Raw genomic sequence first — 27,544 nt, forward strand, 5'->3', positions numbered from 1 at the left:
GCCTGGGGAAGGCAGCGCCGAGCCGCGATGCTGCTGCTGCTGCTACCGCTGGTGCCAGCGGCGCTGCTGGCGCCCGCCCTGCCGGCGGCGGCGGTGGCAGCGGGGGGCTGCGGGCCCTGCGAGCCGGCGCGGTGCCCGGCGCTGCCGCCGCGGGGCTGCCCGCTGGGCCGGGTGCGGGACGCCTGCGGCTGCTGCTGGCAGTGCGGGCGCGGCGAGGGCGAGGCGTGCGGCGGCTTTGGCGGGGGGCGCTGCGCCCCGGGGCTGGAGTGCGTGAAGAGCCGCAAGCGCCGCAAGGCGAAGGGCGGCCCCGAGCCGGCTGCCGGCCCCGCTGCCTCTGCCCCTGCCCCGGTGGGTGTGTGCCTGTGCAAGAGCCGCTACCCGGTGTGCGGCAGCGACGGGAGGACCTACGGCAGCGGCTGCCAGCTCCGAGCAGCCAGCCTGCGAGCGCAGAGCCGCGGGGAGCCGGCCATCGCCCAGCGCAGCAAGGGAGCCTGCGAGCAAGGTGCGGGGCTGCGGTACCCTGAGTGGTTGCAGGGGGTGGTTGGCTGGGGAGGGCGTGCGCTGCTTGGCATCGAGCTGGGCATCAGTCAGCAGGTGGTGAGAGATTGCATTGTGCATCACTTGCTTCGTGTATTTTATTATTGTTATTATTTTCCCTTCGTTTTCTGTCCTATTAGGCTGTCCTTATCTCAACCTGTCACCTTTCACTTCTCTTTTTTGCTTCAATGCTCTCCTTCATCCCTCTGGGGAGTGGTGCTCAGTGCCTGCTGGGTTACGCCACAACCACCCCTTGTGTACTGAGTGCGGGGCCCGAAGGGTTGAGACAGCAACACATCTGACCAGGTCGTCTTAAAACAAGACTGTTAAAAGCATTAAATCAGTTTAATAGTTGCTGATCACAATGTCACATTGTGGTTTTGTTTTTGCTTTTGGATTTGTTGTGTCTGGTCTCAGAACTGCGTTGTATATAGCACGTTACTTGCTGCATGTTTTCCGTGTTGTGCTGCTCACCCCCGGGTTAATGTTACCGTGTTGCTGTGCTGTGTAACGCTGGTGTGTTAGACTGGGGGAGGGAATTGAAGCAGGAAAAAAAAAAAAAAAGTAAAAGTTCATGGGTTAAGATAAAGACAGCTTAATAGGACAGAAAAGGAAGAGAAAATAAAATAGTTATAAAACCACCTTAAATGGATTTGAGAGGCCCAGTCATGCGAAGCTGCCTAAATTTGGTGTAAGACTTCAGACAAGCCCCAGAAATACAAAGAAATGTAGTCAGTCTTCCTTGGTTTCCAGCTGTGGTGGAACCACAAAGCCCTGCTTTTCACTGTCCTAGACACTGTGCCTGTGGCTTACGATTCAGGATGCCGTGACAAAGGGGATGAGCCATCCAGAGCAGGGTTTGGCAGAGGAAGTTCGCAAGCAGTGAGAAAGAGAAATGTTCTGATTAAATGGATATGAAAAGTCACAGAAATTCAGAGCCAGTGTTATTGTTGCTGGCTTACTTTGGTTTGCAATTAAAGCAGGTGGTGGGATTCCTCTGAATCACATGTAGCAGTTTGTACTCAGAATATTTTTGATAAGGGTTGCATCCTAGCAGGAGCTCAGTTCTTCCTGAGCTTTTGCTTAGGGATGGTGCTTTAAAAATAAGTGGTTCTGTGAAGCTTGAACCAGGCAGTTAGGGGACTGGATTTTGCCAGGAAGCCAGGGGAGATATAGCATGACATTCAGTAAATGGTTGGTATGTCTCAAGGGCGGTATTTCAGCACCAGTACCATTTTTGTGGAGGAGGAAATTTTAGAAGCACAGTATGTGACAGCCTCCCCCTCCTCATTCTCTTTTTTCCCACAACTCGAGCCAAGTGTATCTTGAAAAGCAGTATTTCTGAAGCTCCCAAGGAAAGTAGTAAAGGTTAGTTAAGGATTGGGTTGCTGCTTAAATGCCCTGTGTTGCATTTGACAAACCTTGTGCAAAACATTGGATTTAGGTGTTAGCTGGAAATAATGTGTTACAGTGTTAACTCCTAGAGGGAACGTACTGAGAATCAAAGCAGGTTAGCCTGGGAGAAGACTGCTCTACTGCGTACTCAGATACCCAGTAGCAAGGGGAATTGGAACAAAGGTCTCTCTGCCCATTTCTGCAGCAGAACAAATCTTTCCAGATGGGAGATCCACTTTTCTGAATTTCTTAAAGGGGGAAAAAAAGAAAAAAGGCTGAACTTCTAGCATGCAGTCCACAGTCTATCAGGCTTGTGTCCTTTGAGGACAACAGAGAGCAGCCTTTCAAGTCTGAGAAGAGGTCCAGAGAAGCATGTTTAGAGCAGCAGGTCCTGACTGTTCAGAGTTTTTTTGTTTGTTTTGTTTTATTTTGTTTAGGTGTAACAGGGAGGGCTTGTTTTGGTTTAGCTTTGCTTGTTTGTACATCCTATTGGAAAGCTTGTCCTGGGCAGGAGGAAATGGAGAGCTTTGACTTCTGTTGGCCTTGGCTGTCGTCAGCAGGAAGGGAGGCAGCTGGAGACGAGACAGGGCATACAGCAGAAGAAAGGAATGCATCTGGGAACGATTAGATGCTCCTCTTCACCCACCCTACTCTGCAGCATGCTAAGAGGGGGCGGAGGAGGAGGAGACAGGACACAGGTGCAAGTAGGTCTAACACCACCTTTTCTTCATTTGTGCAACCATTAGCCCAAACTTCACCTCCCAAGGAGGGTGGGAGTGAATCTTACCACAGCCTCTTCTGCTGCCTTAAAACACATGCCCTGACACACAGTGATCAGCCACAGGCACTTAAATGGCTGGGGTTCCTATTCCTACTTTAACTGAGAGAATCATTACAAAGCTAACTTTTGTCTCTGTCACATGGCTAATTTTTTTTTTTTGCGTGATAAAGGTCAATTTGCGCAGTAGTGTCCAACAAAATGTCCCAGACATTAAAATGCACAGGAAGTACCACTTGTATACTTACACTGGATTTCAGAGAGATTATGGGAGAGATTATAAAGCAGCCTAGAAGAAAAGAACTAATTTTAGAGGAAATTACATAAGGCTTAACATGCAAAATACTACTTAAGGCACATGCATTTTTTAATAGATTAATTTCCAGGGGGATAAAAAAAAGTTCATTAAAATGCTGTTTGGTGAAGTCGACAAAATACAAGTCCAGCTGAGCTTTCTATATTGTTTATAGTGCCTGTCATATGGTTTCCTGTGCAATGCTCTGCAGTTTTTGCTTGCTAAGAGGTACTGCCCAACAACTGGGAACAACCTGGATGTTTCTTTGTTGTTAATAGGTTAAGCAAGGAACCATTCCTTGGCTCTACCTAATTTCCTCATACCTTTCCTCAGGATTCTCTTTCTTCTGCTTGTTTTCCAGAACTCTCTGATCTGTTGCCTATGTCCTTTATACAAAAACAAAGGGAACCCATGTTGGTATTTCCAGAGCAGCCAAAAATTCCAACTGGAGTGCAAAGGAAGTTACATGACTTGGCTCAAGACAGGCAGAACAAACCCTCAAAATACCAGCCTCCATCAAAAAGCTACAAGTTTTTGTGTGTTTTTTGTTTGTTTGTTTGTTTGTTTTTTGCTTGATGATCTTTCTGAGCTGAAAAATACCAGGCACACACTTCTTGCTCAGACAGTGCAAGCAGGGACAGATCTCCCCGAGTTACCCTTATCGTTAGCTACCAGCAGATACCTGCTTCAAGGAGCGTGTTGTGACTGCTGGAAATACTGATGAAGTTGCCTTATTACAGCCCAAGGGCCTTGTGGTTTAAAATCCCTGATACATGTTCCAGTAGGGTTTAGGTCTCCAGGTTGCCTTGCCATGACTGTCAAGGCTTTGTCTTTATTTTACGCTCACTTCTCCATCCCAAGTGGAAGCCAATTTCCCAATTTTCCATTCCCAATTTCCCATTCTTGCACAGACACAGTGTAACACAAAGCAGCTCTTGGTGGACATCAGAGGACAGTGTTTTACTGTCAGAAAATCAGTGCTGTTTGATACCTAGCTACAGATACTTCACGGAGGTAGAAACTAGGGGCCTCTCTGGGTGAAGGGTGGGTATGCCAGCATCCCAAGGAGCTCGGTTTGTTATTGATCTGAACATGGCTTGCATCTCACTTGTCCCATGGAAGTGCTTTCCCAGCATTGGGAACGTGCAGGGGTTTGGCCCATCCCACAGGCTGCAGTGCTTCCAAGGAAGTGCCTGCGCCCTCCTTCAGCCTCCACAGTGGTTTTGTTTAGATGTGTTTGTACACATCTAAACGAAAAGTGTCCAAAAGCGTTTGGACACTGTTTACAAAAGTATCTGGGAGGTAGCAGATTTCGATCACTGACATTGGCTCGTGTTCTGATACAGCTCTCTTAAATTCAAAGGCTCCTAAGTCTTAGGTAACAGAGAGCATAGTTCGTATCAGACCACGTTTTGAAAAAGATCTTCTGGATTTATGCTTTTTAATTAACTAATGGCTTAGGTTGCTTTAGTTCCTTCTTACCATTCTTTCTTCCTTGGATTATAAGAGACTTAAAAGAATAGCCACGAGCTATGAGCTCTTTTCTCTTGCTTGTGAAAGAGGGTTAGGCGAGTTTTTTCTAAGTGATCTGTGGTTGGAAATGAACTAAATTCCCTAATTCTCCTATGAGGCTGGTTTGGGTTTCTGCGTCAGAAGTCTTGGAGCAGGGGCCTGCTACCCACTTCCTCCCACCACAAAGAAGAACTTTGTATATGTGGGTGGATCTTGTAGGCATTTTTGTGCCACATCCACAGAGTCTGTGACAGAGCAGAGCCACACAGGTGCTCACTGTGGTTAGAGGGAGGTTGTACCACAGGGTCTTTTGAGGTGGAACATAGTGCAGGGATGCAGTGGGGTTCAGCATGCTCCTTGCTTTTCCAGCACATGGTGCACTGGGATTTTGAGTTTTCATGGCTGAAGTTTTATGCTTGTGTTTGTGAAAACCATCTACAACCTTGGGTTTTTCCACTGTTGTAGCATAGGTCCTTAATTCCCCTTTAAAGTGCATTCACTTATGTGAAAAGTCTTCTGGTTCACTGGAGCTTAATACGGTTTGAGTTTTTATGGTTACAGTGCTAAAATCTTATCAGGGAAGCTGTTTAATATATTACTGAACAGCTCAGAGCATGTTCACTGGCATGCTTCTAGGAGAGCCCCAGTATACCTGGGACTCTGCAACACTGCCACTGTCCAAGGAGATCCCATATTTTTTACTTGTCTTCATTCACAGTCATTGTAGAAAATTAGAATTCACTAGGAAGGAATGACTTTGGATCAGCAAATTCCTCTCCATGTTTGTTTTTTCTGCTGTTGGAAAGGCATGCTGTGTTTAAAAAAAATAATAATAAAAGGAATTTAATCCATTGTTGGGCTGAGATTCACTGAGGTTCATACTAAATAGGAGATTATCAAGTAATAAGTCTAATCAGGTTGGACTTCTGAAAGCCCCGCTTGCTTTAGCATGAATAAATGCTGCCATGTCTAGTTTCTGTGTCTCCCAGCTCTCACAGTGCAAGCTTTTCATACTCCTTCCTGCTTCACATCTCCCTAACAAAAAAGCTTTTGGAAGGAGGCAAGCCTGTATTTTGCTTTATGCAAAAGCCAGGTCCTTTCTGCTCTACAGCATGTCCTGCATCATCTGTATGGCACCAAAACAGCTTAGCCTGTGGCTTGCAAGCCCTGATCACTGACAGGGGCATCCTCCACAGCTGGTTAATGGAGCTGTCTCTTAGTTCTCTCCTGCCTTGTTGCAGTGCAGTGCCACAAATGTACCCTAGTGCTTTTTGCAGCTCTTTGCTATTGGCACACTAAAGGGAGCAGCACTGGGTGGTGTGCGATGATGAAGCTGGGACAAATGAAATACTGGGCTGAGCACGTTCTCCTGTCCCTAGCAGACAGACACTGAGCTACTGCTTAGCCCTTATCTCGCCTTGGTTAGCTTGCAGTCCTCCTGCCATGATGACAGCTTTCTCAGTAAAATAGCCAAGGTCACACAGAGAGAAGAAGGGAAGCCAAGGCCAGGAGGAGAGGGAGTAAAGAAGTTTCTTGATAGAGCTTGTCCAAGCAGGTCTGGGATAAAAAAGAAATACACAGCAGGACATGGCTGTGAAGCAGCAAAGGTGTTCACAGAATGCTGATGTATGTTTGACGCTAGGGACAGCACACATGAGAGACTGACAAGAGAAGGGGAAAGGGTTAGGCAGTTGTTAGACATTGGCTTATGGCACTCTCTTAGCAAGGCCTGTTTCTTGTCTGCTCAGAGGTCTTGGCCTTTCCCCTTCATGCAACAAGGAGCACAGACACCTTTTGCTGTTTCCAGAGCCAAGTTTGGTTATAAGCTTGCAGCTGAGCTGCAGAGTGACCTCGGCCACACTGGCCTACCCGTTCCTTCAGCTTCAAAATTTGCATTGCATTTGGGATGCTGAATGCAGCAAGGTACTGCACGTGGGATGAGGCATGCAGAATTGAAGCCATTTCTCTGAGTGTAACACTGGAGTCAGTGCAGCCCCATCATTCTCTTTGTTAGGTGAAAAATGAATTACGGTTTTTTTGGCAGTAATTCCACCCCCAACCCTTCCACCTTAGGTGTGAACTACGAAGCAGGACTGATACGGAGCCACATAAAGGTCATGCACAGGGTCTCTATATTAGAATCAATGAATCATCATAGACTTGTTTAGGTTGGAAAAGACCTCTGAGGTAATCAAGTCCAACCATTAACCCAGCACTGCCAAGTCTAGTTAACTAAACCATAAAAGTCCACTAAACCATATCCCTAAGCACCACAGCTGCATGTCTTCTGAATACCTCCAGGGATGGTGACTCAACCACTTCCCTGGTCAGCCTGTTCTAATGCCTCACAACCCTTTCAGTGAAGTGTTTCCTAATACCCAACCTAGACCTCCCCTGGTGCCACTTCAGGCTGTTTCCTCTTGTGCTGTTTCTTGTTACAATAATATTGTTTGTTGGAGAAGAGACGGACCTCCACCTCTCTACAGCCTCCTTTGCGGTAGTTGTACAGAGCAGTAAGGCATCTCCCCTGAGCTTCCTTTTCTTTACGCTAAGTCAGTCCAGTTCCCTCAGCTGCTCCTCACAAGACTTGTTCTCTAGACCCTTTGCAAGCTTCATTGCCCTTCTCTGGACACGCTCCAGGGCCTCGATGTCCTTCTGGTAGTGAGGGGCCCAAAGCTGAACACAGTGCTCGAGGTGCGGCCTCACCAGAGCAGAGCACAGGGGGACGATCACCTCCCTGCTCCTGCTGGCTGCACCATTCCTGACACAAGCCAGGATGCCGCTGGCCTTCTTGGTCACTACTGGCTGTACCACTCTGTGCCAAGTCCAGTGGGATGGAGAGCAGTAGATCCATGGCAGTGTTGTCCCAGCCCCTGGGACACCTCAGTCTGTTGCACTGGCTGAGAATCACTGGGCTGATAAAGTCTGAGAGACACTGCTCATGCTTCCCACCCGCTGTTGCCTCTCAGAGCTTTGCCTTGGGAAGGAGCAGCTCAGGGCCTCTAAGGCAGAATTAGCAGGCGCTGCTTACAGAAGGGTTCCCCATCTCCATATAAAGCAATTTTGAAGGGAAAATACTTTCCCAGAGATTTAAGAGACTGTAGTGGGTCTATATCCAGGCTTGCCAGAGCCTGAGTAGGTGAAAGCTGTCTAGCTTTTGCTTTGATTTTTGTCTGAGTTTTTCCAGTCTGTGTTTTATCTGGGGCTGCAACAAGGCAATGCAGCCCTTGGGACGGCTGGCTGGGAACCAGGCTGACACCCACACAAGCTTCAGCATGTAGTACACTTCTTGATATTTTTCTGGTCAGGACTTCATACACACGAGTGCCACAGCCTACCCAGCGGTGCTTAGTGCTGGGCCTGTCCCTGTCTGTAGTTACCTACCTGCAACCTCTTTGACTTTATCAAAGGATTTGTTGCTTGTTAAAGTAAGATGCGTGTGTGCATGCTTTAATGAAGCCTGGGTGCTTTAGTCTTAAAGAATGTGGATGTTTTGTTCAGAGGCAGAAGCATGCAGGGAGTGTCTCTGACTGGATTCCCTGCTGAGGCCCAGCCTGCCCGCACATGTGATCTCTGCTTTCTGACAGGATTGTTGGCACTTGCTGTGGAAGACCAAGAATTGAGAAGGCTGAATTGCTCTGTGTTGAAAAGCGTGTGATTTTTAAGGTGTTCCTGTGATGGTGTGATTCCTGGGAGAACAATTTTTGAGGCCTCTGTGGAGGCCTCACAGTCTGTTCTGCGTAAGCTCAGAGCAGCCTCTCGCGATGTGGGGCAGGGTGGTTTTGCCTTCACTGTGACCAGATGCTTCACCCTCCATGGCTGTAGATATATCTGTGTTCCCAAGGGGAAGGGTTGTGGGCCTGAACACCACAGAGAGAGCTGCTGGGGGCGGCTAACCCCGAGCTGTGATGGACCATCCTTGCGGTGGGAGCAGGGGGCGTGTGGCGGGGCTGGGAGCTGACAGGCAGAGGTCTGGAGTCTCAGCATGGTGAGCAGGGAAGAGGGACCTGGGACGAGTATGCTAACTGGTAGCCTTGCTGAGGAAGTCACGGGCTCTGCCACATGCTGCTTTGGGAGAAAAGCCACTGAATAGTAAGTCCTCTCTGGCTGCTGACACAATGCAGACTGGCTCCTTGTGATCTGCAGGAAAAAACAAGCCTGCCATATTCAGGCTCTGCTCTCAGGTGAATGAACACACTGTCTCTGTAAATAAGCCCCTTTCCTGGCCAGGGAGAGCTATTTGTCTTACTGACAGTGGGCAGAGCAGCTGGGAAGTGCCTGTGGAGAGCAGCTGATCTCTGTCAACAGTCTGTGGTGTCCTGTCAAAGCTTCTGCACATTCAGCTCAAGTACCACAAGGGAAACCCTAAACATTGTAGGGCCCCTGGGTCAGTCTCTGGCAGGGAGCAGAGACCGCTCAGCCAGGTTGATGTCTCTGTCATCTGGGGCTGGATTCTGCTCTTGGTGACCATTTTCAGAAGCAGGTACAGCCTGCAAGTAACCAGTCCAAAGGAAGCAGAGAGAAAGGTTCCCCATTGTGGGCAGTGCTGCAACTGGAGCAGCATGACCTCTAGGATGCAGGATGTAAGATGAGGGCCAGAGAGGATTCTTGCTGTCTGAAATCAGCTCTGTTGCTCTGTAAGGGGTAGGCTTGCTTCCAGTTCTACTGAACAACGCGCGGTGGCCTTGCTCCCTACACAAGGTCCCCTGATTTTGGGGGTCGCTTGCAAGGCGGAATGTGCACACATCATCTGGATTCCCGGGAAGGCTCAGGCATCTCCCATTGTTGCAGGTTCCCACGTTCCCTGCCCATCTCCAGGGTAGAAGCTACTTGGGAGGGTTTGTGGGAGAGATCACGATGTTGTGGGGGTCTAGCTACTGTTGTATTGCTGTGGTCTGTTGTGATTTTTACTTAAAATTTGTTGGCTTGTTGGCCTTTCTCAGTTATTTTTAGTGGAGGAAGAAGCCCAACTCTAGAGTTTTGGAAGTCTGGATTAAAGTAAAAGATCCCAGGGGACCGAACTGACTCTTCCCATGACACTCGCATCTTTCAGGATGTGTGCTCCGTCGTGGTCTCAGGGCTGCGTCAGATAGAGATGGAGGCCTGTGAATGTTTCCAGTTCATTTTGCAGCCAGATTCTTACATTCCTCGTTATTAGATCAAAAAGTACATCTTGAGCATGGGGCTGCCTCGTAGTGGCCAAATGCTCACCATGCTTTGGCTGCAGCCCCGAGGCCAGCCAGAGCTTAGCTGTGAAGCTGTGCTGGTGATGCCCTTATCCAGGATAAACAATTTTTCCTCACCCTAAATAGGAGCTGAAATGACTCCTCTCTTTTTCCCTGCCAGTTACTGCTGCAGAAATATACTGGTATGAGTGAGACAGTACTTGGTGCATCAGTTTGCCTTGCTGGCTCCTTTCCCCTCCGTGTCCATAATAAGCATGGCAGTGGTACAGGGCCAAACTCAGTGTCAGCTGGATTTAGTGGTGTGTTGGATATTGCCAGTTCCCAGTCAGGAGAGAATTGAGACAGATCCAGTAAGAGCGTAACAGTGCTTTGAAGTCTGACAGGCTTTTAATATACAGCTCAGGACCTCTCCTTTTCTGCAGTGGGAGATCGTGGCCATGTTTGGGCAGCTGTGTTTTCCTTCCTCGTGGAGACCCCAAGCAATTGGTGATAAAGAGGAGGGTGTCATAAGGGGATGAGCGTATCCCTTCCTGCCCTTTCCCCAGAAGGGCATCTTGCAGTTTGAGGAGCAGAAGCTCACAGCAACAGGCTACAATCACACGTATCCCTGGGAGGTGCTTGCAGGGCGTGGGGGTGAGCTACAGAGCCTAGAGACATCCAGGTACCACCGAACTGCCGAGCACGTTATTGTTTAAGGGACACAGCTTATTGTTTAAGGAAAACAATGGCAGAGCTCCTCAGGAAATGGCCATGCAGGGGCTGGAAAGCAGTGTGTGACCTGAAGTGGCTCGGTTATGAGAGCCCATAGCGTGAGCTAGACCAGTCCTTGCTGCTGTGCAGGGCCCTGGCAGTGCTTCACACAGCAGTGTGCTCCAGGGATAACTCCTCTGCACTGTGCTGTTTATACAGCAGGGTGGTGGTGAGAGTGCAGGCCTGTGTGTGCTGCTGCCTGGAGGTGCAGCCCTGCTTCTGACTGCTTGGAGCAATGATAATTCAGCGAAAAAGTCCCTTGCATATTGGAGAGGGTGCTGCGTGCAGGAGGAATGGGATGTGTCTGTAAGGGAGGGCATGGGCTGCAGCCACCCCAGGCTCTGCGTGGCTTCTCACAAACAGTTTGTGTACAGTTACCCCTGAACAGGGAGGTCTTGGAAGAGAAGAGCAAACACTTCTCTGGGGTGACAGCAGCTGCTCAGCAATGGGGAGCCACCTTGGCATCCCTTGTGCTGAGACACAGGGATGGCTGATGTCTTCTGGCTGGTGTGGATCTGCCCCTGGATCCCCAGCAGCAAAAAAGATGTCAGTGCAGTGGGATGCACCAGAAACCTGTTCCCCCAACATCTGCGGGAGGGCTGCAGAGCAGGGTACAGCTGAGATCAGTGCTTGTTCAGGACCCCAGGAGGAGCCATGGGCTGTGAGCAAGGATGGCCAGCAGCAACAGGCTGGGCTGGGGCCTCTTGTTTGCACTGGAAATCACTTGTCCTGGTGAAGCCGAAGGGGAGCCTGTTTCCCATTACTGCCTACCTCTTTAGGGCCGAAGGGGAAAATCATCTACGTTCTTCAAGCTATCAATAAGTGGAAATAAACACCATGTCTTCCTTTGTTCTGCATTTCCTATGGTAGGAAATGAATAGCCGCATTTTGCAAAGCAGCCGTGGTTCCCCTGCTAAAGAGGGACTAATCAGAAATGCCATTCTTCCCTAAATGGAATAGGGGTGGGTTGTTGCTCTGAGATTTTCATGCCTGAAGGGTAAACATCTCCAGCCAGATCTGCAAAACAGCTCTGCTCACATCTGGCTTTGGAAACAGCTCCCTGTTTCCCCAGGGATTGACTCCCTGGGGAAAACGGAGATCTGCATTCACCTGATCCCCTCCCAGATTCCCCCCGAGGGCTCTGGCACCCTCCACAGGCAGCCTTCTCTGGTTGACTCTTGCACGTGGCTAGCAGAACTCAGTGCTATTTAACTGCTACGAACTTTTGTGTACTAAAATCAGGCTTGGGAAAAGGATGCTGCAAAGCTGGCCAAGCTCCCTGCAGCGTGGCAGAGTGATTGGGACCCCTGTCTCCTGTAGAGTATGTGGGGGTCCTTTCCTCCAAGCCAGCACTTGGTGGCCACGTGGTGAGCAAAGGCAGCAGCAGTTCATGAAGTCCTGCATGGTTCCCAAGGCAGCAGAATATAAATGCTGCCTTACCTCTAGCCTCGGATTTGCCTGAGGAATCTGTTGGCCTTCCACTCCAGGGTTACAGCACTGGTGGATGGGGGAAGAGAAGCCTGCCCAGAGAAGTGGTATCTTATCCCTGCGAGTGTTTAAGGCCAGGCTGCACAGGGCTTTGAGTAATCTGGTCTGCTGGAAGGTGTCTCTGCCCATGGCAGGGTGGGGAGGCTGGAATAAGATGCTCTTTAAGGTCCCTTCCAACCCAAACCATTCTGTGATTCTCAGTCTTGCAAGTGGCTGGACTGATGGCCTGAAGTGCTGAGCACTGAACAGTTTAAGATCGGATGCAGCTTTGGCGAGAGACGTGCTGTGACGTGAGTCCTGCATGCTTTGCTCACAGCAGGTGGCCCCCTCACCTCATCCTCAGAACCCATCAGAAATGACTGCCCCTCTTAAAAGGGCTTGCAGTCACGCAGTGCTGAGAAGTGTTTCTGCCTCTTTGCAGGACCCTCCATCGTGACCCCTCCTAAGGACATATGGAACGTGACAGGGGCACAGATCTACCTGAGCTGCGAAGTCATGGGCATTCCGACTCCTGTCCTCATCTGGAACAAGGTAAGGGCATTGCCAGGACCTTTTGGGGGTCTAGCAAAGCTGAGGTAACTGGAACTGCCTGGTGAGTACCAGGACCAAGTCATAAGAAATCCTTCCCTAGAAACACGCGTCTTCGATGAGTTCTCCCATCTGTGCAGTTCTGTCCAGCCCCAGCCATCTGGCCTCGTTTAATCTTTAGTCATTGCTTTTTTCTAAACTTTTATTGACCCCAGCACAGAACAGGATTTGTTTTTCCTGGTAGCGCCTGGTATTCCGAGTATGTGGGGAATGTCCCTGAGGCAGCTGGACACAGTTCCCCCAGCATCAAGCACTGTGACATGGGGCACGTAATTCCAAGGGCTGGTAGCACCTGACTTAGGGCAGGAGCTGATCTCGAGCACAGAGGATCATAGCCACAGGACTGCGAGCCACTGCACGGCCTCTGCAGCCTCTTCAAATGCCAAATGTTTGTGGACACTTTGGAGAGGTCTTAAAATTAAGCTGAAACAATACTACACTAAAAATACCGTAGAGGAAAAAATAGATTGGCCCAAAGATCACTATTTTGAGACAGCACGCTCTGTCTGTAGGGTCCCAGAGGAAACTCTTGAGTTAGCATACAGCCTAGCAGCATTTTCTGCTCGTTTACAAACAGATGTTGTATTTACACTGCCAGTGCTGCTTTGCTTTATGGCCAAGAAACTGCTTGTCCTTGTGCTAACAAGGGCTGAGTACAACCTACCCCCTGTGCTATGCTCTGGGTTCAGATACCCAGCACTAGAGAATAACTCACTCTGAGAGAGCACTGCTGCTCTCTCGTTAATGAAAGAAAAACACTGCTACTGCACGAAATATATTCATACAAAACTAGTGTTGATCTTGTCTGGGTGCAGGTATGGTCATAACAAATTCTACCACAAGTCCCCAAACCCTCAAACCTTTCTGTTTAGATCATTCGGGGACAACATGGTGTCCAGAGAATGGAGCTGCTGCCTGGTGACCGGGAAAATCTGGCGATTCAGACCCGAGGTGGCCCTGAGAAACACGAAGTGACTGGCTGGGTACTGGTAAGTATCTCGTGTGCCTCCGAGGGAAGCAGTAGGGAAGCCCGAGGGAGCTGCTGTGCCTCCCCCTGTAATGGAGTTGCATCCATTTGTGAGTATGATGGTTCCCAGCTGCAGGGAAGCTGGGAGAGCACAGGTCAGGGGAGTGGCTCCCGCACCACTTGCCAAAGCAGGGGTGGAAACAGGGAGAGGGAACAGTCTGAGTCTGCAGTTTTGCAGAAGTAACAGACTGGATGCAGCATGTTCCAGGAAGGATTTGTCTTCCTGCCTCCATTTCCTTGTCAAGCGTGCAGTGCTCTGACACATCTCTGGACTAGGTAAGCACTAAAAGAAAAGGAGCGAGTGTTAGAACACAATCTGGCCTAGCAAAGCCAAAGAAAACTAGGCTGAATCCTAGCAGTGGCTTGTCCCAAACCTGACCGGAGAAAACCACCACCATCTGAACCAAATTATGTAAAGACAGTGTGGTCTGTAAGGGTTAACTGATACTTTATCCATTCTGGTTATCTCATTATATCTCAAGAAATTAACAAGTTGTCATACAAGATACCTTAAGACAGAAGTACCTCTCCCTTCTTTTCATGCTTTCATACTGAGGGATGTTTCTTTCCCTAGATATCTCCTCTGAACAAAGAAGATGAAGGAGAGTATGAGTGTCATGCATCAAACGCCAAAGGAGAGGCAACAGCTTCTGCAAAAATCCATGTTGTGGAAACTCTGAATGACGTAGCCCTGAACAAAGGTAGGTGGCGTGGCTGAATATTCAACAGCTCTCCCCTAACAGTTTACTTAGTTATTTGATACAGGACCACCTCTGTTTTAATGCTTTCTGGAAGGAAAACAAAAAACAAAAAATCACTAGAAATATCAGATTAACATGCACTAGGTTTAGCAAAACACACTCAGGAAATCTCAGCTGCTTGTTCTCAAGGGATTGTCAAATAACCCCAAGAGCTCTAAGGTACTGGAGACCAAGATGCCATATGAAGAACAGCTTTGTGTTTTTTTTGTTTTGTTTTACAAAGCAGCTTTCATTGGCTTTCCAGACCTTACTTTGTATCCTTACAGTGTTCTCGGAACACTTCTAAAGCTGCCCATCTTTCCTGGAGCAGGATTGGCATAACCATCAAAAAGATACAAGGGAGAGACTTCAAGCACCCCCACATCCTCTTTTGGACATAATTCTTAGTTCTAGTGGCTTTATCAGGATGACAAAACTGGATCCTTGTATCTCTGGATAGCTGAAAGACTTCAGGAGAATATTAACAGCATCTGGCACTGAGATAACAGCATAAAATGAATCCCAGAATCACTCTTGGCATAGAAACCTTTAGCACAGAGACTAGCTAAAAGCCTCTCTTTTAAACATCATTCTTATGAATGAGAATGAAATTGAGTTTTAGCAAGTTAAACCATGAGCAGCAACACTTGTACAACAGTCATAGCCAATACGAGGGTCCTGTTTAACAAACTGACTTTCCTTTTATGACAAGGTCACTCATCTAGTAGAAGGGAAAACAGTTGATGTAATCCTTTTGGCTTTCAGTAAAGCTTTAATACTGTTTCTCACAGCATCCTTCTGGACAAAATGTCCAGCATCCAGCTACCCCTGGTACCTAGTACAATGGGTGAGCAGCTGGCTTACAAGGCAGGCTCAAAGGGTTACAGTAAGTTGGGTTACATCAGGCTGGCAGCTAGTCACTAGTAGGGTTCCCAGGGCTCCATTTTAGGGTCATTTATCTCTAATGTTTCATAAATGACTTAAATGTAGGACTTGAAGGATCACTGAATACGTTAGCAGGCGTCACTAAATTGGGAGGAGCTGCTGACTCAGTCAAGGTTAAAGGGGCCTTGCAGAGAGCCCTGTTAGAGAGCTGGGCACTGGAACAGGCTTCCCAAGGAAGCAGTCACAGCACCAACCAAGCCTGATGGATTTCAAGAAGCATTTGGACAACACTCTCAAACATATGATTTAATCTTTGTGTGGGCCTGTGTGTAGAGTCAGGAGTTCTAATTCTATGCATACATCCTACAGCTGTTTCTTTTCAGCTATAGCAAAGATCTCAAGTATGCATGCTGTAGCTAAGCCATAAGTTATTGTGGATTGCCAGCTTAAGAGGAAGTTGGGAATAGTAACAGAGCACGCTGTTGGATATAACAGGCTTCTGCTTAGCTTCACTCTACGTGCTTAGGGAGTTTCCAGGTGACATCAGCACCAAAAAACGCTATCTATTACCACCCCCCTTCCAGCTGGAGTCCTGCAGTAGGGAGGGAAGGAAAGAAGGTCAGAACAGATCCATAAGGTCTCATGCTCAGTTAAAACATCAGAAAACTCACTTCCTGTGCTACTGCTGAAGCTGTGGCATTACCCCTTGATACAGGGTGCAGCATAACATGTTTTTGTTTTTCCACAGATGATGGTGCAGAGCTGTGATGTGAGGACTTTCACTTATGCACAGTTTTAAGTCAGTATTTTGGAAGCCGCAACTTCTGGCTTTTTCTAGCTCACTAATCATTCTCTTACTCCCTTTATTCTTTGATTACCAATTTGCTTGCACACTTATTTTGCAGATATATAAATAAAGAGATTCACGAGTTTGATTACAAACTTTAATTCTATTTACAGGAAATAAACATACTTTTTGAACAGCACGTAGCAGATGAGTAGAACTATTTTAAATGCGACCTAAAACCAAATGGAAAAAAAAACTAAACATTTCAGTCCCACGTTTTTGGAAAAAAAATAACAAAAAATTTTAAAGGCTAAACACTCATCATACGAGGTGCAATACTCATAGACATCAGTTCTTGGAAGAGGAGTTTGCAGGCATAGGGCATTCGAACCAAAGATATCTGGGAAAAAAATTCAAAAGACTGGTGATGAGCACTTTACTTATCTGTGTGACAGAAGCTGATAATTTACACAAATAACTTGTCACCTTTTTAGCTCAAAGCTGAATCTGAAAGCATTTAACAAGAATTGCTTAAAGACAGTAACAAAGCAAGAGGGAAGCTAAGACAAGGGGTAGAGGCTACAAAATAACTATGCAGAACTCATTTTTAGATATAAGAACTGCAGCCAAGGGATGGGTTCTAAAAACAAAAGCCATTTAACAAGGCAACGCTTAGCAAAGCATGCATGTTGTGCAGTAACTACAGTTAAGATTGCAGCACACATCTCTTCAGTAACCCTAATGTCATAGTTAGAGGTGCAGCAGTAAAGTCCTAGCACACCACCGAGTCTAGTTAAGTCAACTATTTTTAATCTCTGCTGTCACTCTGCCTTGATGTAACTCTGTAACCAAGCACACACTATCACTGTAAATAATACTTAAAAGAATACATGCTATAAGTAATACTTTTTTTAAAATGCGATGCAAAAGACCTCCCATAGGAAGAACCCTGCTCACAGGCATAAAATAGCTTCATGGGAACAAAAAAATCACAAGAGTGACACCATAAATTCATGCACTTCTGGGATTTACTGCCTATTCTAAAAATAAGCTCTCCAACTGTTTATGCACTGCAAAATATTTGAACAGCATTTCCTGCCAAGGGAGAAGCCAACGCTATAACATGAATAAGGAAACATCCAAATAAATCAGCTAGGACACTATGAACACTTGAGTATTTAGGAAACTAAAACAGCAATTGTTCTGGTGTTTCTTAAAACATCTACATTTAAACATAACTTCCTGTTCACCTGGTAGCATTTCCTTTATCCTGATTAAGCCCACACCTACCTGCGTTTTATTGCGGCATCCCCGGCATTCATAGGTGTGAGTCCTGGTGTTTGCGATTGCCATAATCCCACAGAGGTTGCATACATGGACTTGATACGGGTCTGAAGCTTCAAACAATCTCTCTCTCAAGAACTGGGCTGCTCCATGAGCGATTTGGCAATCTCGTTCCATTTCTCCAAAACGAAGGCCACCGTCACTGGAGACAAGAGGAAAAGATAAAAGAACTTGAGTTCGTTGGCAAAATACATCGGTTGCTAGAAAATGTAACTTGACAGAAATAAACAGTACTATTCTAAGGTACAAGTAAATCTGTGCGTTAGTTTTCTTTTATCTCAGAAAAGTTCTCTCTGTTCAAATGTGAACTGGCCACAGTTCCTGCCAGATGAACTCCTCTAGTGTGGGTGTCTCTCCACAGAAAAATCAGTTAATTAGGCAGCTAATTTTTAGGGCTAAAGACTTGGGGGGAAAAACCAAAACACTATATAGAAAATAAACATCCTTACCGAGATCTGCCCTCCATGGGCTGTCTGTTAAGTATCTGGATTGGCCCTCTTGCACGAGAATGGATTTTGTCATCTACCATGTGCTTCAACCGCTGATAATATGTAGGACCAATAAAGATCTGTGATGTGATTTTTCGACCAGTGAAGCCATTGTAGAGGACCTGAAGTAGTTAATGCAATCACTGAATCATAAGCCTTACCACCCAAACATATATTAACAAGTTACTATGAAATCATATTTTGATTATACCTCATTTCCTCTCAGATGGTAACCATAATCTGATAAAAGATTGGAAATCTTCTGCACATTGACAGCATCATTAAAGGGTGTAGCATCACCAATTTCTCCCTTGTTTGCCGACACCTACAGCAGAGAGATTTGCAAAAACGTGTAAGATTTCTCAAAAACTTATCAAACAACACATTTCAAACAATTTTAGCTCTTAATGCCAGAACCTGAGATTCAACACCCATGATAGCACTGTATCCTGCTTTGTTTATCAGCTGCAAAATTCTATAGCTGAGATTTTCAAAAATATACGGTATCAGTAACATCATTACTCCTTTTTCTAGGTTACAGGAAACATTTGGAATAAAAGCAACAGATTAATATACACATTTAACTTGATACACAAAATTTACGAGATTGTAGGTCCTCCAAGAAACTCGCATGTGCTATTACATAAATGAAGAACTTATTTAAAAAAAAAAAAGAAACTGCATTAATAATTACCAGGCAGTAGCATCTTTAAAATATATTTATATGTATCGAGAGAGAATGTTTTTTTATAAAATATATAGAGAATATATATATAATATCTCTCTCTCTATATATATATATGTATGTGTATATATATGTATATATGTGTGTGTATATATATATATATATATATATATATGAAACCATATTCCTTAAGCACACAGCATAAAGCATTCTTCTTACCTTCCCCTGCAGACATTCAATCAAGTGACCAATGGTCATCCGGGAAGGGATGGCATGCGGATTGATAATTATATCAGGTGTGATGCCTTCACAAGTGAAGGGCATATCCTACAGCAGAGAAACAGACAGACAGTACTTCCCAAAAAAAGAGCTTTAAGAAAAGCAGTCCATAGATTCAAATTAAATCCTTTTAAGGCATTTCAAGGGCCCTGAAGTACTATGTAAGGAAGAGTTGTGTCCCGTTCTAAATAGTCTAGCTAAACTTAAGTCTATATATTGCACCCTAGTACTTATTCTACAGATGACTCACAGCAGTTACAATACTAAAAAGATCAAAGCTAAAATATTAAGGAGGAAAAAAAGAAAAATGAAATCACTACCTCTTGCCGGTACTGGATACCACAGGTTCCTTTCTGACCATGCCTGCTGGCAAATTTATCTCCTATTTGTGGGATTCTTACAGAACGTACCTTAAAGCCACAAGAAAACATTAACTGGTAAATTAGGCACAGAACAAAAATGATTAGGTAGAAAACACATACATGTTGGTGCTCACCCTAATCTTGCAGAACTTGTATCCTTCCTGGTTCAGTGTTACCATGACCTGATCTACAATACCAGTCTCACTAGTTCGCAGAAAAGTGCTACAGTCTCTCTTTGTGAAGCGTCTGTTAGTGCTTTCCAGTTCATCTTCGTTTTCTGGTAGCGTTACTGTTTTGCCAATGATGACATCATCCCCAGACACACGTACCCCAGGTGCTATTAAGCCATCATCATCGAGTTTGTCATAGATGGCATGTCTCATACCTTGGGGGGAAGGAAAAAACAAAGATCTCCACGTGTTGTAACATATTGACTTTGATGTTTTATAGAAATTCAACCAGCCTGCTGCCAAAAAATGTCTAAAGCTGATGCATTTTGCTATTAACACAGATATTTTGGCTACTTTACACATCCCAAAATAAAGATTGAATCAGTTCAACAACAACCTTACCACAAATGCTTAACGAACTCTGTCTCAATATACTTTTGTATCTTACCTTGGCAAGTCTCACGTGTAGGCTTCTCAAAAACTTCCTCTTGGTCATATCCTTTTTTGGACTCCTGCTCTTTGTAGGACCGATAAAACACAGATCTGAAACAAAGTCATAAAGCCTTCTCTGTGAAACAGTGTAATTTTTCTTCATATGTACATCTCAATTTCATTAAAACCACCACTTTAACACATATTGTGGCTACTGTTACTAATGACAACAAAAACAAATTCACAAGCCAAACAACTTTAAAGTCTGGTTAATCTAACTGTCACTAAGGAATGGGAAAAAAAAAAAAAGTTTCATATTAGCATCTTAGTGGTCACTTTTTGGACATTTCCAAAATACCTATTAATAACATACTTATTTTTGATGAACTATGGAGACCATCCAATCTGCCTGACATCTCAAAAGCAGTTACTATTCTTGAGGACAATTCATATCTTCATCGTATCAATCTCATATGACTTCTTTCCTTAACTCTGCCATTTTGAAAGCACTTTTACTTCTGATACCTTACAATGCCACACTCGGTACTCAGAGTTTCAGTGGAAATGTTTCAGTTTATATGCGCCTTTGAGGATTTCTGTTTGCTACCTTATTTGCTAGCATACCAAAACTACAACCTTTAAGATAAATATTGTTCACATTTAGTAGCTCCCATGAACACAAAAGGTTCTATAAAACTTTCATATAAGCCTTAAAAACGCAATATAGTCCCATACGTATTCTACATTAGAAGGTAGCAGATGCAAGACAGCAGGCACACACTTCTTAGGTGCAACTCAGACCAAAGATAATGAACAAAGCCAGAAACCAATTGACCAGTCAAGGTTATAAAGCCACCTAAGCAAGAGCAATAATGCACAGACAGATCAGTTGCAAGTTGTCTCAACAGCAGTTCCTGCTAAGGAGAAGAACATGCCAATCCTCACCAGTTAGTAACTGTCATGCTACTAAATATTTTATTACAGTGCTGCAATATTAACATCAAGGAGTTCATATGATTGGCAAGTCATGCACAGACTCAGAATATCATTTAATTTAACCACCATAAAAAGAGCAATTAACATAGTAACTAAGACCACTCTGCCTTTCTGGCAAGTTACACAAAGAATTAACTCACTGAGGTTTGCCAAGATACACATTCACCATTTTTGTTCTGCTGCCTTTTAAGGATACCTTCCAGTTTAAGAGGACTTTTTCTTGAGCCTCTGGACAACTCAGCACACTACTTATTTTCAAACAGTTCAAAAACTTAAAAAAAAAAAAAAAAAAAAAAAAAACACACCTGAAAAAGCCTCTATCAACAGCAGAACGGTTCATGATGACAGAGTCTTCCTGGTTATATCCTGTGTACGATGCAATGGCTACAATTGAATTGATACCTGTAATACATTGGTTGAATACTTTGAGAAGATGAACACATAACAGACAGGCATTACTTACAACTAAAAATGAGCTGATTTCCCTAAATTAAAGCTCTTCTACCCTCTTCTGATATTAAAATATCCACATCCCATGTGCAAAAACCACGCTGTGTCAGTAATAGAGATTTTCGGTAGAGATTAAATTTTTTTTTATCAACTGAAGAGTGACCCCATGCGGAGAACCTATGTAGGAAATGCACCACTTCCAGTTAGATTTTCAACAGGCTATATAGCAAAGGAGTTCCAGCTGCAGCACTAGGAATGTTGTGGGTTTTTTTCAGTGTAGGTGTCTAAGTTAACATTTAATCTATCAAACATTTTTAAATTACATTAATATGCTAATTATTTAGATATTTTCCACACGTTTGTGACAGTTTAGACCAAAAAAATAGTATTTTTGTTTATTAAACATTGACTGACAACATACCTGCTGGTAACTCTCTGAAACGCAAGTACTCCATGGAGCGTGTTGTTACAAGGGGCTTCTGAGGATAATATAGAACGTGTGCAAGTGTATCCATACGAACGTGGAAGTTTGTAATGTAAACTCCCATAGCCTGTTTACCCATAGCAGACTGGTACGTGTTCCTAGGAGACTAGACAGAGAAGGAAATACCCATATATATTATGCACATATGCATCTGGGTTTTCTGTTAACCTTAAAAGCGGAATGTCAGAATTGATGCACTGACCTGGTTGTGATCAGGGAAAGGAATGATAGATGCACAGACTCCCAGGATCATGGATGGGTGAATCTCACAGTGTGTGTATGTTGAACAGTACGCAACGCCTTTTTCTTGCAAATCATCTGGAGTCATTGCCAGCATCACAGTCTCTTCTTCCAGTGTATCAATGTACTCTACTACACCACTGGCCACGAGATCCTGCCAACTGAATAATCAATGTTTGAAATACTCAACTAACACACAAAACGGGTCTCTTCAGCAGTAACAAGAACAAGGACTTCTCTGCCTTATTATTACTACCACTACATAGAAAGTCTCATTAAAAAAATGAATTAAATTGCCAGGCAGAGAAAGCGTCTTTGTGCTGCACAAAGCTTTAAACATTTCTCTCTCCCTTCAATCTGAGGGAGCTTACCAGGATGGAAAATTAGACATTCAGTTGAATTTCAGAAAAATGTCTCACCTGTAATTGTTGTACTCTCGTTCCTTCAGTTGGTCAATATGCCTTTTCTTCAACAGCAACTTCTGTTTTTCCACAATTAAAAGGGGACGGCAAATTCTGCCTGCATCAGTATAGATGCGGATTTCTCGCTCACGAATATCCCTAATCATTGAGACCTGCACAAGAAAGCAGCACAAAGAGTACAAAGCCTTAGCCTAGAATCACAACTACAGCAAACAAAATAGGATAGCACAGTTCCAAGAAGCAAAGGCCCTACAGGTGTCATCACCAGCACAGAACAAACTTTAACACTCATCCAGACAAAAGCATTTCAAGAGACTATTTTTAACTACTTACAATAAGATTATTTTTCAACTGGTTCCTCTTAACAACAAGGAAAAAACAATATGTGCAGAAACAATTGCAAATTTTGCCATGGGGAGCTAGCAAAGTACTCTCAAAGTATTATCCTCCCTTATCCAAAAAGGTAACCCGAAGTCTAAAAGAAAAGGTTATACCTCTGATACAATGATATCCATCTGACGACGCAGCTTCCTTAGTGTATTCATAAGCTGCTCTGGATCTTTGTGTATTCCTACCCAGCAGCCATTAACGAAGATCTTGGTAGCACTAGAAAGAAGGGAGAAAATAAATAAATAAATAAAAATTATCTGCAGGTAATAAAAACTTAGATCTGTTTAAACAATTTCTTTTGCACATACTCAGCTATTGCTGCTGGAGATATTTCTTCCAGGTTCTCCATACTCCACTCTTCCAAGAATTCCAAAATCGGAGATGGCTGAGACCCCACAGAAATGTAAGCCATAAGGGCTAAGTTCTTGACAAGTCCTACTGCATGACCCTAGTGAAAACACACAAATTATTTTGCATTTCCAAACCAAGAGACTCCCCTAAGCAGATTGGAGAACTTGAAGTTCCAAGTCCTCAAGGAACTATACACAAAACATACTATTAAATTCTACCATTCAACTAGAGAACTAGCTATAAAGTTAAATATTCACGTCACTGCTTCAAACAAAATACAAGTGATCACTGCAAGCACTATGGCCATAAAATGACTGTCAGATAAAAGCAGTTAGGTATGGTAAGTAATTTAATTACCTCCGGAGTCTCAGCAGGGCAAACCATTCCCCACAGCGTATTGTGCAACTGTCTGGGCTTTGCCAGTTTACCATCTCTACCAATTGGAGAGTTCAGGCGTCTCAGATGGGAAAGCGTAGATGCAAAGGTCAGGCGGTTTAGCACCTGGATGTAGCATGGAACTCAGTTAGTGAAAGCTTCCCAAGTGCGTTGTACTGACAGGCATCATAATACATTAGAACAAAGGATCAACAGCGTCTAGAAATGATGCATTTGACAAGAACCAAAATTGTACCTGAGATACTCCTGCTCTGGCCTGGTGAGCTTTCTTCTGATCACCCCAGTTTCCAGTTGCCAATGAATATTTCAAACCATCTGAAATAATTCTCGTTTTAATGGCCAGTTCCAAGTTGAAATCCTTTCCTCTGTCGATAAACTTTTGTGCGTATATTCTCACTTCCTTCAGCAAATTCTTAAACATTCTGTAGAAGGTGTCAAGAAACACAATTAAACAGTAATTAAACAGCAATTCAGCCTACCCAGAGCTCTCTGGAGAACATCAAGTGATTTTTAAGTAGGGGGGGAGAGGAAAAAACAAAAACAAAACCCATCAAATTAATCTACCCATGAACATGCGTAATACATACTTTAAAACAAGCCAATACTAACCACCCACTATTAGAGAAAACTTACCCCAGTCCACAAACAGAGCCATAATCACATACAGTCTGTGCTGCCCAAGACTGGCTACCAGACTACACAGGACAGTCTGACTTATTTAGAAGCATGGAACTGGCAATGGCTCTTCCATTAATTATCTCCAAAGAACATATTAGATATTTACCCTCTGAACAGGAAAGCTAGCAGTGGCCCAGCAAGATCCAGTCTTTTGTTGCCGTAATGATCTCTGTCATCAAGCTCCCTCCTTCCCAGTGCTGCCAGCAACAATCGATGAACCATATACCTAAGAAAATAAGTTCATATCTTAAGCCAACAGCAGACATTCACAACAAAGAACACTTACTGTTATTAAATACATCAGTGAACTGTTTCCGAAAGGCTGCCCATTCTAGATCAAGTTACAATACTGCTGGATCTAAGACTCTTCAAGTATATATATCCCTAGAGCTGAATGACACACTAAGTTTAGATAACCAAAACGAAGTTAATATTTACATGATGGTAGCAATATATCTACCCCGTCTACCCCATGCCATAATACAGTCTATGTTTAAGCTAGTGAGACTGAACAGGACATGTTATTTGAAACAAAACAACAGGTCTCCTGATGCTATCATTTATCTGCATACCAGTAAGTGGTGATCAAGAGGATGTACTAATAACTTTAAACAATTCATTTACATTACATACAGCTTATAAATAGTTGTCACTCTACAACTTAATTATCAACCTCTATATGTTGTCCACGCAATGAGACGTTAAAAGCACTTGGTCAATATCATCACATCTAACTTTAAATCCAGGGTGTGTTGGAGGCTTGTTTTGTTCCCTCTCCTTTTATTTTTTTCCATTATTTTATCATCATTTGCATTTTCTCAGCTAGGAAAACCTGTAAGTGCTCTAAAATTTACCACTGAGTATCCAGAACACTGAGATTAAAAAACGAACTCCTATTCAGAGTGCTTTCCCAATCATGCACATAGTCTCTGTACCCAGTGACGAGCTGCAGCGTGTGACAGTGCACTTGAGAACACAGTAACATACCCCAGGAAATAGGCCTTCTTGGTTTCACAGAAGTCACTGACACCAACATGCGGAAGCATTTCTTTCTGCAAGACTTCTTTAGCATACTTGATTCTTTTTTCTTTGGTGACGCCTGGCTTCGCACCTCTCGATCCAATGAAGTTCAGAGCCACGTTTTGCTCCTGAATGACAAATGCTTCATCCAGAGAAGGTTTGACCTAACACACAAAATACAGTAAAATCATGAACCATACAGTGCCTGTTTGGGTTGACGAAAACTAAACAGTAGCCTGCTGATGATTCTTCTCAGGAACTATTAATTACTGCTTTCTGACTTTACTTTAGTAGTTCTTTCAAGAGCAGCAGAAAGCAATGGAGCACACAGAAAGCAAACGAAAAACAGTTTAAACTTCAGAAAGCAGCTCTCATTCAATTACATTCTAGGCCTGCTGCTGATGCGCATATAAATTTAGATTTTACAATTAAAAGTCAGTGGCAGCAGGCTGAGCCTACCTCTCCAAAAATATATTAACTCTTTTCAATTTCCATTGCAATTCATTCACTTAAAATACTCATTAGAATGGTTTAAATAGACAGCTCTTTGCACTTCTAACAGACAACCCACAGAAATAAAGCAATTACAATAGGAAAGCTAACAAAATACTCAATAATAAAAGACTAACCACAGCGGGACATCATCTAACATTAAGCAAGAAAATGAGTTATTTAGCATATTACCATTTCCATCATTTCCGGATCTTCAAAATCATAAATGATGTGCTCTAAAATATCCCTGTCAGACACAAACCCTAGTGCACGGAAGACGATTATGATGGGCACTTCTTGTTTGATATATGGCAAAGTTGCTACAATGCGCTGACCAATAGCACTCTTCTTTGCACCCTAAAAAGATGGGGAAGAACACACATTAGTCTAAAATGATCTTGCCTTTAAATAAAAAACTCTCTCTAAACTTAGATGATGTATTATAGTTGTATTTACTACAGGAAACCATGACTCCTCAGCAGACTAAGTGAAGAAGATCTATTCGGAAACCTTACTCCAGAATTGATTTCTTTTAAGCTTTTTCTAACCTCAGAAGTCTGCAAAAACTTGAATGTTTTTCCCCATACAAAGGAATTTGAATAACACCATTCATTCACCCATCTGCATCATTTCCTCCCTCCTGAGTATTTGCAAAGAACCGTATCTATCTTCAGTTTTCTTTCTGTCAGTTTAAGTCCAGCTTATAAAAGCTGCACAAATCTCCATTCTCTTGATTACTGAAGCAGGTGCTCCCTCCTCCTCAGAAAGGATCAAACATTGAGTGATACTGAGGGACAACAACCACTGAAGAATGTCCCAGTTATAAAGCACTAGAGTGGTGTAAAGCTTCTATTAAAGTTGCTCTTAGAATGCTTGGAAATTTCTAAACATTCAGTGCAATGGCAAGCAAGTACCAACACTTTCTGCCTTTGAAATTATGTCCCTTACAGCCAGTGCACAGTGCCTGGACTTTGACAAGTGGCAGAATTAGATATTAAATGTTAGTTAACATACAGTCTGCAAAACTCATCTGAAACACCATCTTGGCCTTCAGCAAAGACAGGGTCCCTGTTCCTGTTCTTTTCCTTTGTTAAAAAGCAGGAAGTAGTTTGCTTGGGTTTTCTAATAACTCATTTACAGTAATTAATTGTAAAATTATTTTTTAACCCCATTTTGCTCTGCCACAAAGAGAGTCTTCATGTCAATCCTCAAATTATTTATCCCAGAGACAGGCATAATCTGACAACGTTATATGAAAATGAGTTCTTTTATCTTCTCACAACATCAGAAGAAATGTCTTCTTAAAATTGCAGAAGAAAGTGATATTAAGAGACAGGAGAGTAACAAAACCCCTAGAACAATCTTCACTGTAAGCCCTGGGGAAAGGGATTATTACTGCTTAGGCTTACCTGCCCACCTCTGGCTAGCATGCTAACCCATATAGTACTTGTTGGTCGAGAGGAATTTTCCAGACAAGATCTACACTCTCCTGTGTAGGCATATTTTGAATCTTTCTTTGCAAACACATATACTGTGTTTGTAGCCATTTTTTCTTGAGCGATCAGAACCTGTGTTAGAAACAAAAACAACAGTAACTCACTCACAAAAGGGAATGTGAAAGTAACAGCACAGGGTTTCTACCCTTGCTTCATGTGCCTTACTGTTTAAAGCACTCCACAGCATGATTTCAATTTGCTAAACTCAGTTGGACTATATTCTCCATTTTAAAAGCACATTAAGCAAAACACATACTTTGTTCAAATAGAATAACCAAAATAAAAGGCTTGGAGAACACTTTTCTGTGATGCAGTCGCCATATCTGCTAGTTGTGCTAAGACATTTGCGTTAGCTTTAGCCAAAATACTGATAAAAGAAAGAATTTCACTATCTGTTTTCA

The 27,544-nt window shown here is 43.9% G+C and overlaps 2 protein-coding genes across 4 annotated transcripts in view; one reads left to right on the forward strand and one right to left on the reverse strand.

The window, feature by feature from the left end:
• IGFBP7 (insulin like growth factor binding protein 7) lies at nucleotides 1-17,566 on the forward strand. Its single transcript, XM_084516914.1, has 5 exons — nucleotides 1-502; nucleotides 12,363-12,472; nucleotides 13,402-13,518; nucleotides 14,131-14,257; nucleotides 15,930-17,566. Exons 1-5 carry the CDS (start codon nucleotides 28-30, stop codon nucleotides 15,947-15,949), a joined length of 849 nt encoding a protein of 282 aa, XP_084373040.1. The 5' UTR covers nucleotides 1-27; the 3' UTR covers nucleotides 15,950-17,566.
• POLR2B (RNA polymerase II subunit B) overlaps nucleotides 16,112-27,544 on the reverse strand; it is a 14,601-nt gene continuing 3,168 nt past the window's right edge. For 2 of the 3 annotated variants that reach the window (XM_084516896.1, XM_084516898.1), the window contains 19 exons: nucleotides 27,057-27,215; nucleotides 25,840-26,004; nucleotides 25,123-25,319; nucleotides 24,242-24,361; nucleotides 23,693-23,879; nucleotides 23,419-23,562; nucleotides 23,019-23,158; nucleotides 22,815-22,926; nucleotides 22,318-22,472; nucleotides 21,861-22,059; nucleotides 21,596-21,764; nucleotides 21,030-21,126; nucleotides 19,745-19,839; nucleotides 19,261-19,511; nucleotides 19,085-19,174; nucleotides 18,705-18,812; nucleotides 18,012-18,125; nucleotides 17,762-17,922; nucleotides 16,112-17,454 (listed from right to left, as the gene is read on the reverse strand). In XM_084516896.1, the coding sequence (XP_084373022.1) occupies nucleotides 17,121-17,454; nucleotides 17,762-17,922; nucleotides 18,012-18,125; nucleotides 18,705-18,812; nucleotides 19,085-19,174; nucleotides 19,261-19,511; nucleotides 19,745-19,839; nucleotides 21,030-21,126; nucleotides 21,596-21,764; nucleotides 21,861-22,059; nucleotides 22,318-22,472; nucleotides 22,815-22,926; nucleotides 23,019-23,158; nucleotides 23,419-23,562; nucleotides 23,693-23,879; nucleotides 24,242-24,361; nucleotides 25,123-25,319; nucleotides 25,840-26,004; nucleotides 27,057-27,215 (2,997 nt within the window). In that variant the 3' untranslated portion in view covers nucleotides 16,112-17,120. The remainder of the gene's footprint in view (nucleotides 17,455-17,761; nucleotides 17,923-18,011; nucleotides 18,126-18,704; nucleotides 18,813-19,084; nucleotides 19,175-19,260; nucleotides 19,512-19,744; nucleotides 19,840-21,029; nucleotides 21,127-21,595; nucleotides 21,765-21,860; nucleotides 22,060-22,317; nucleotides 22,473-22,814; nucleotides 22,927-23,018; nucleotides 23,159-23,418; nucleotides 23,563-23,692; nucleotides 23,880-24,241; nucleotides 24,362-25,122; nucleotides 25,320-25,839; nucleotides 26,005-27,056; nucleotides 27,216-27,544) is intronic. The other variant, XM_084516897.1, reaches the window with a different exon arrangement.

This window comes from Aythya ferina (genome assembly GCF_964211825.1).
Source record: "Aythya ferina genome assembly, chromosome: 4".
In the NCBI taxonomy this organism is placed as follows: domain Eukaryota; kingdom Metazoa; phylum Chordata; class Aves; order Anseriformes; family Anatidae; genus Aythya; species Aythya ferina.

Bases quoted from the DNA above. Each gene is read 5' to 3' on its own strand.
- IGFBP7 (XM_084516914.1), top strand. From the start codon at position 28: ATGCTGCTGCTGCTGCTACCGCTGGTGCCAGCGGCGCTGCTGGCGCCC. The intron at 13,519-14,130 runs GTAAGTATCTCG...TTCTTTCCCTAG, and splicing joins AAGTGACTGGCTGGGTACTG to ATATCTCCTCTGAACAAAGA. The intron at 14,258-15,929 runs GTAGGTGGCGTG...GTTTTTCCACAG, and splicing joins TGACGTAGCCCTGAACAAAG to ATGATGGTGCAGAGCTGTGA.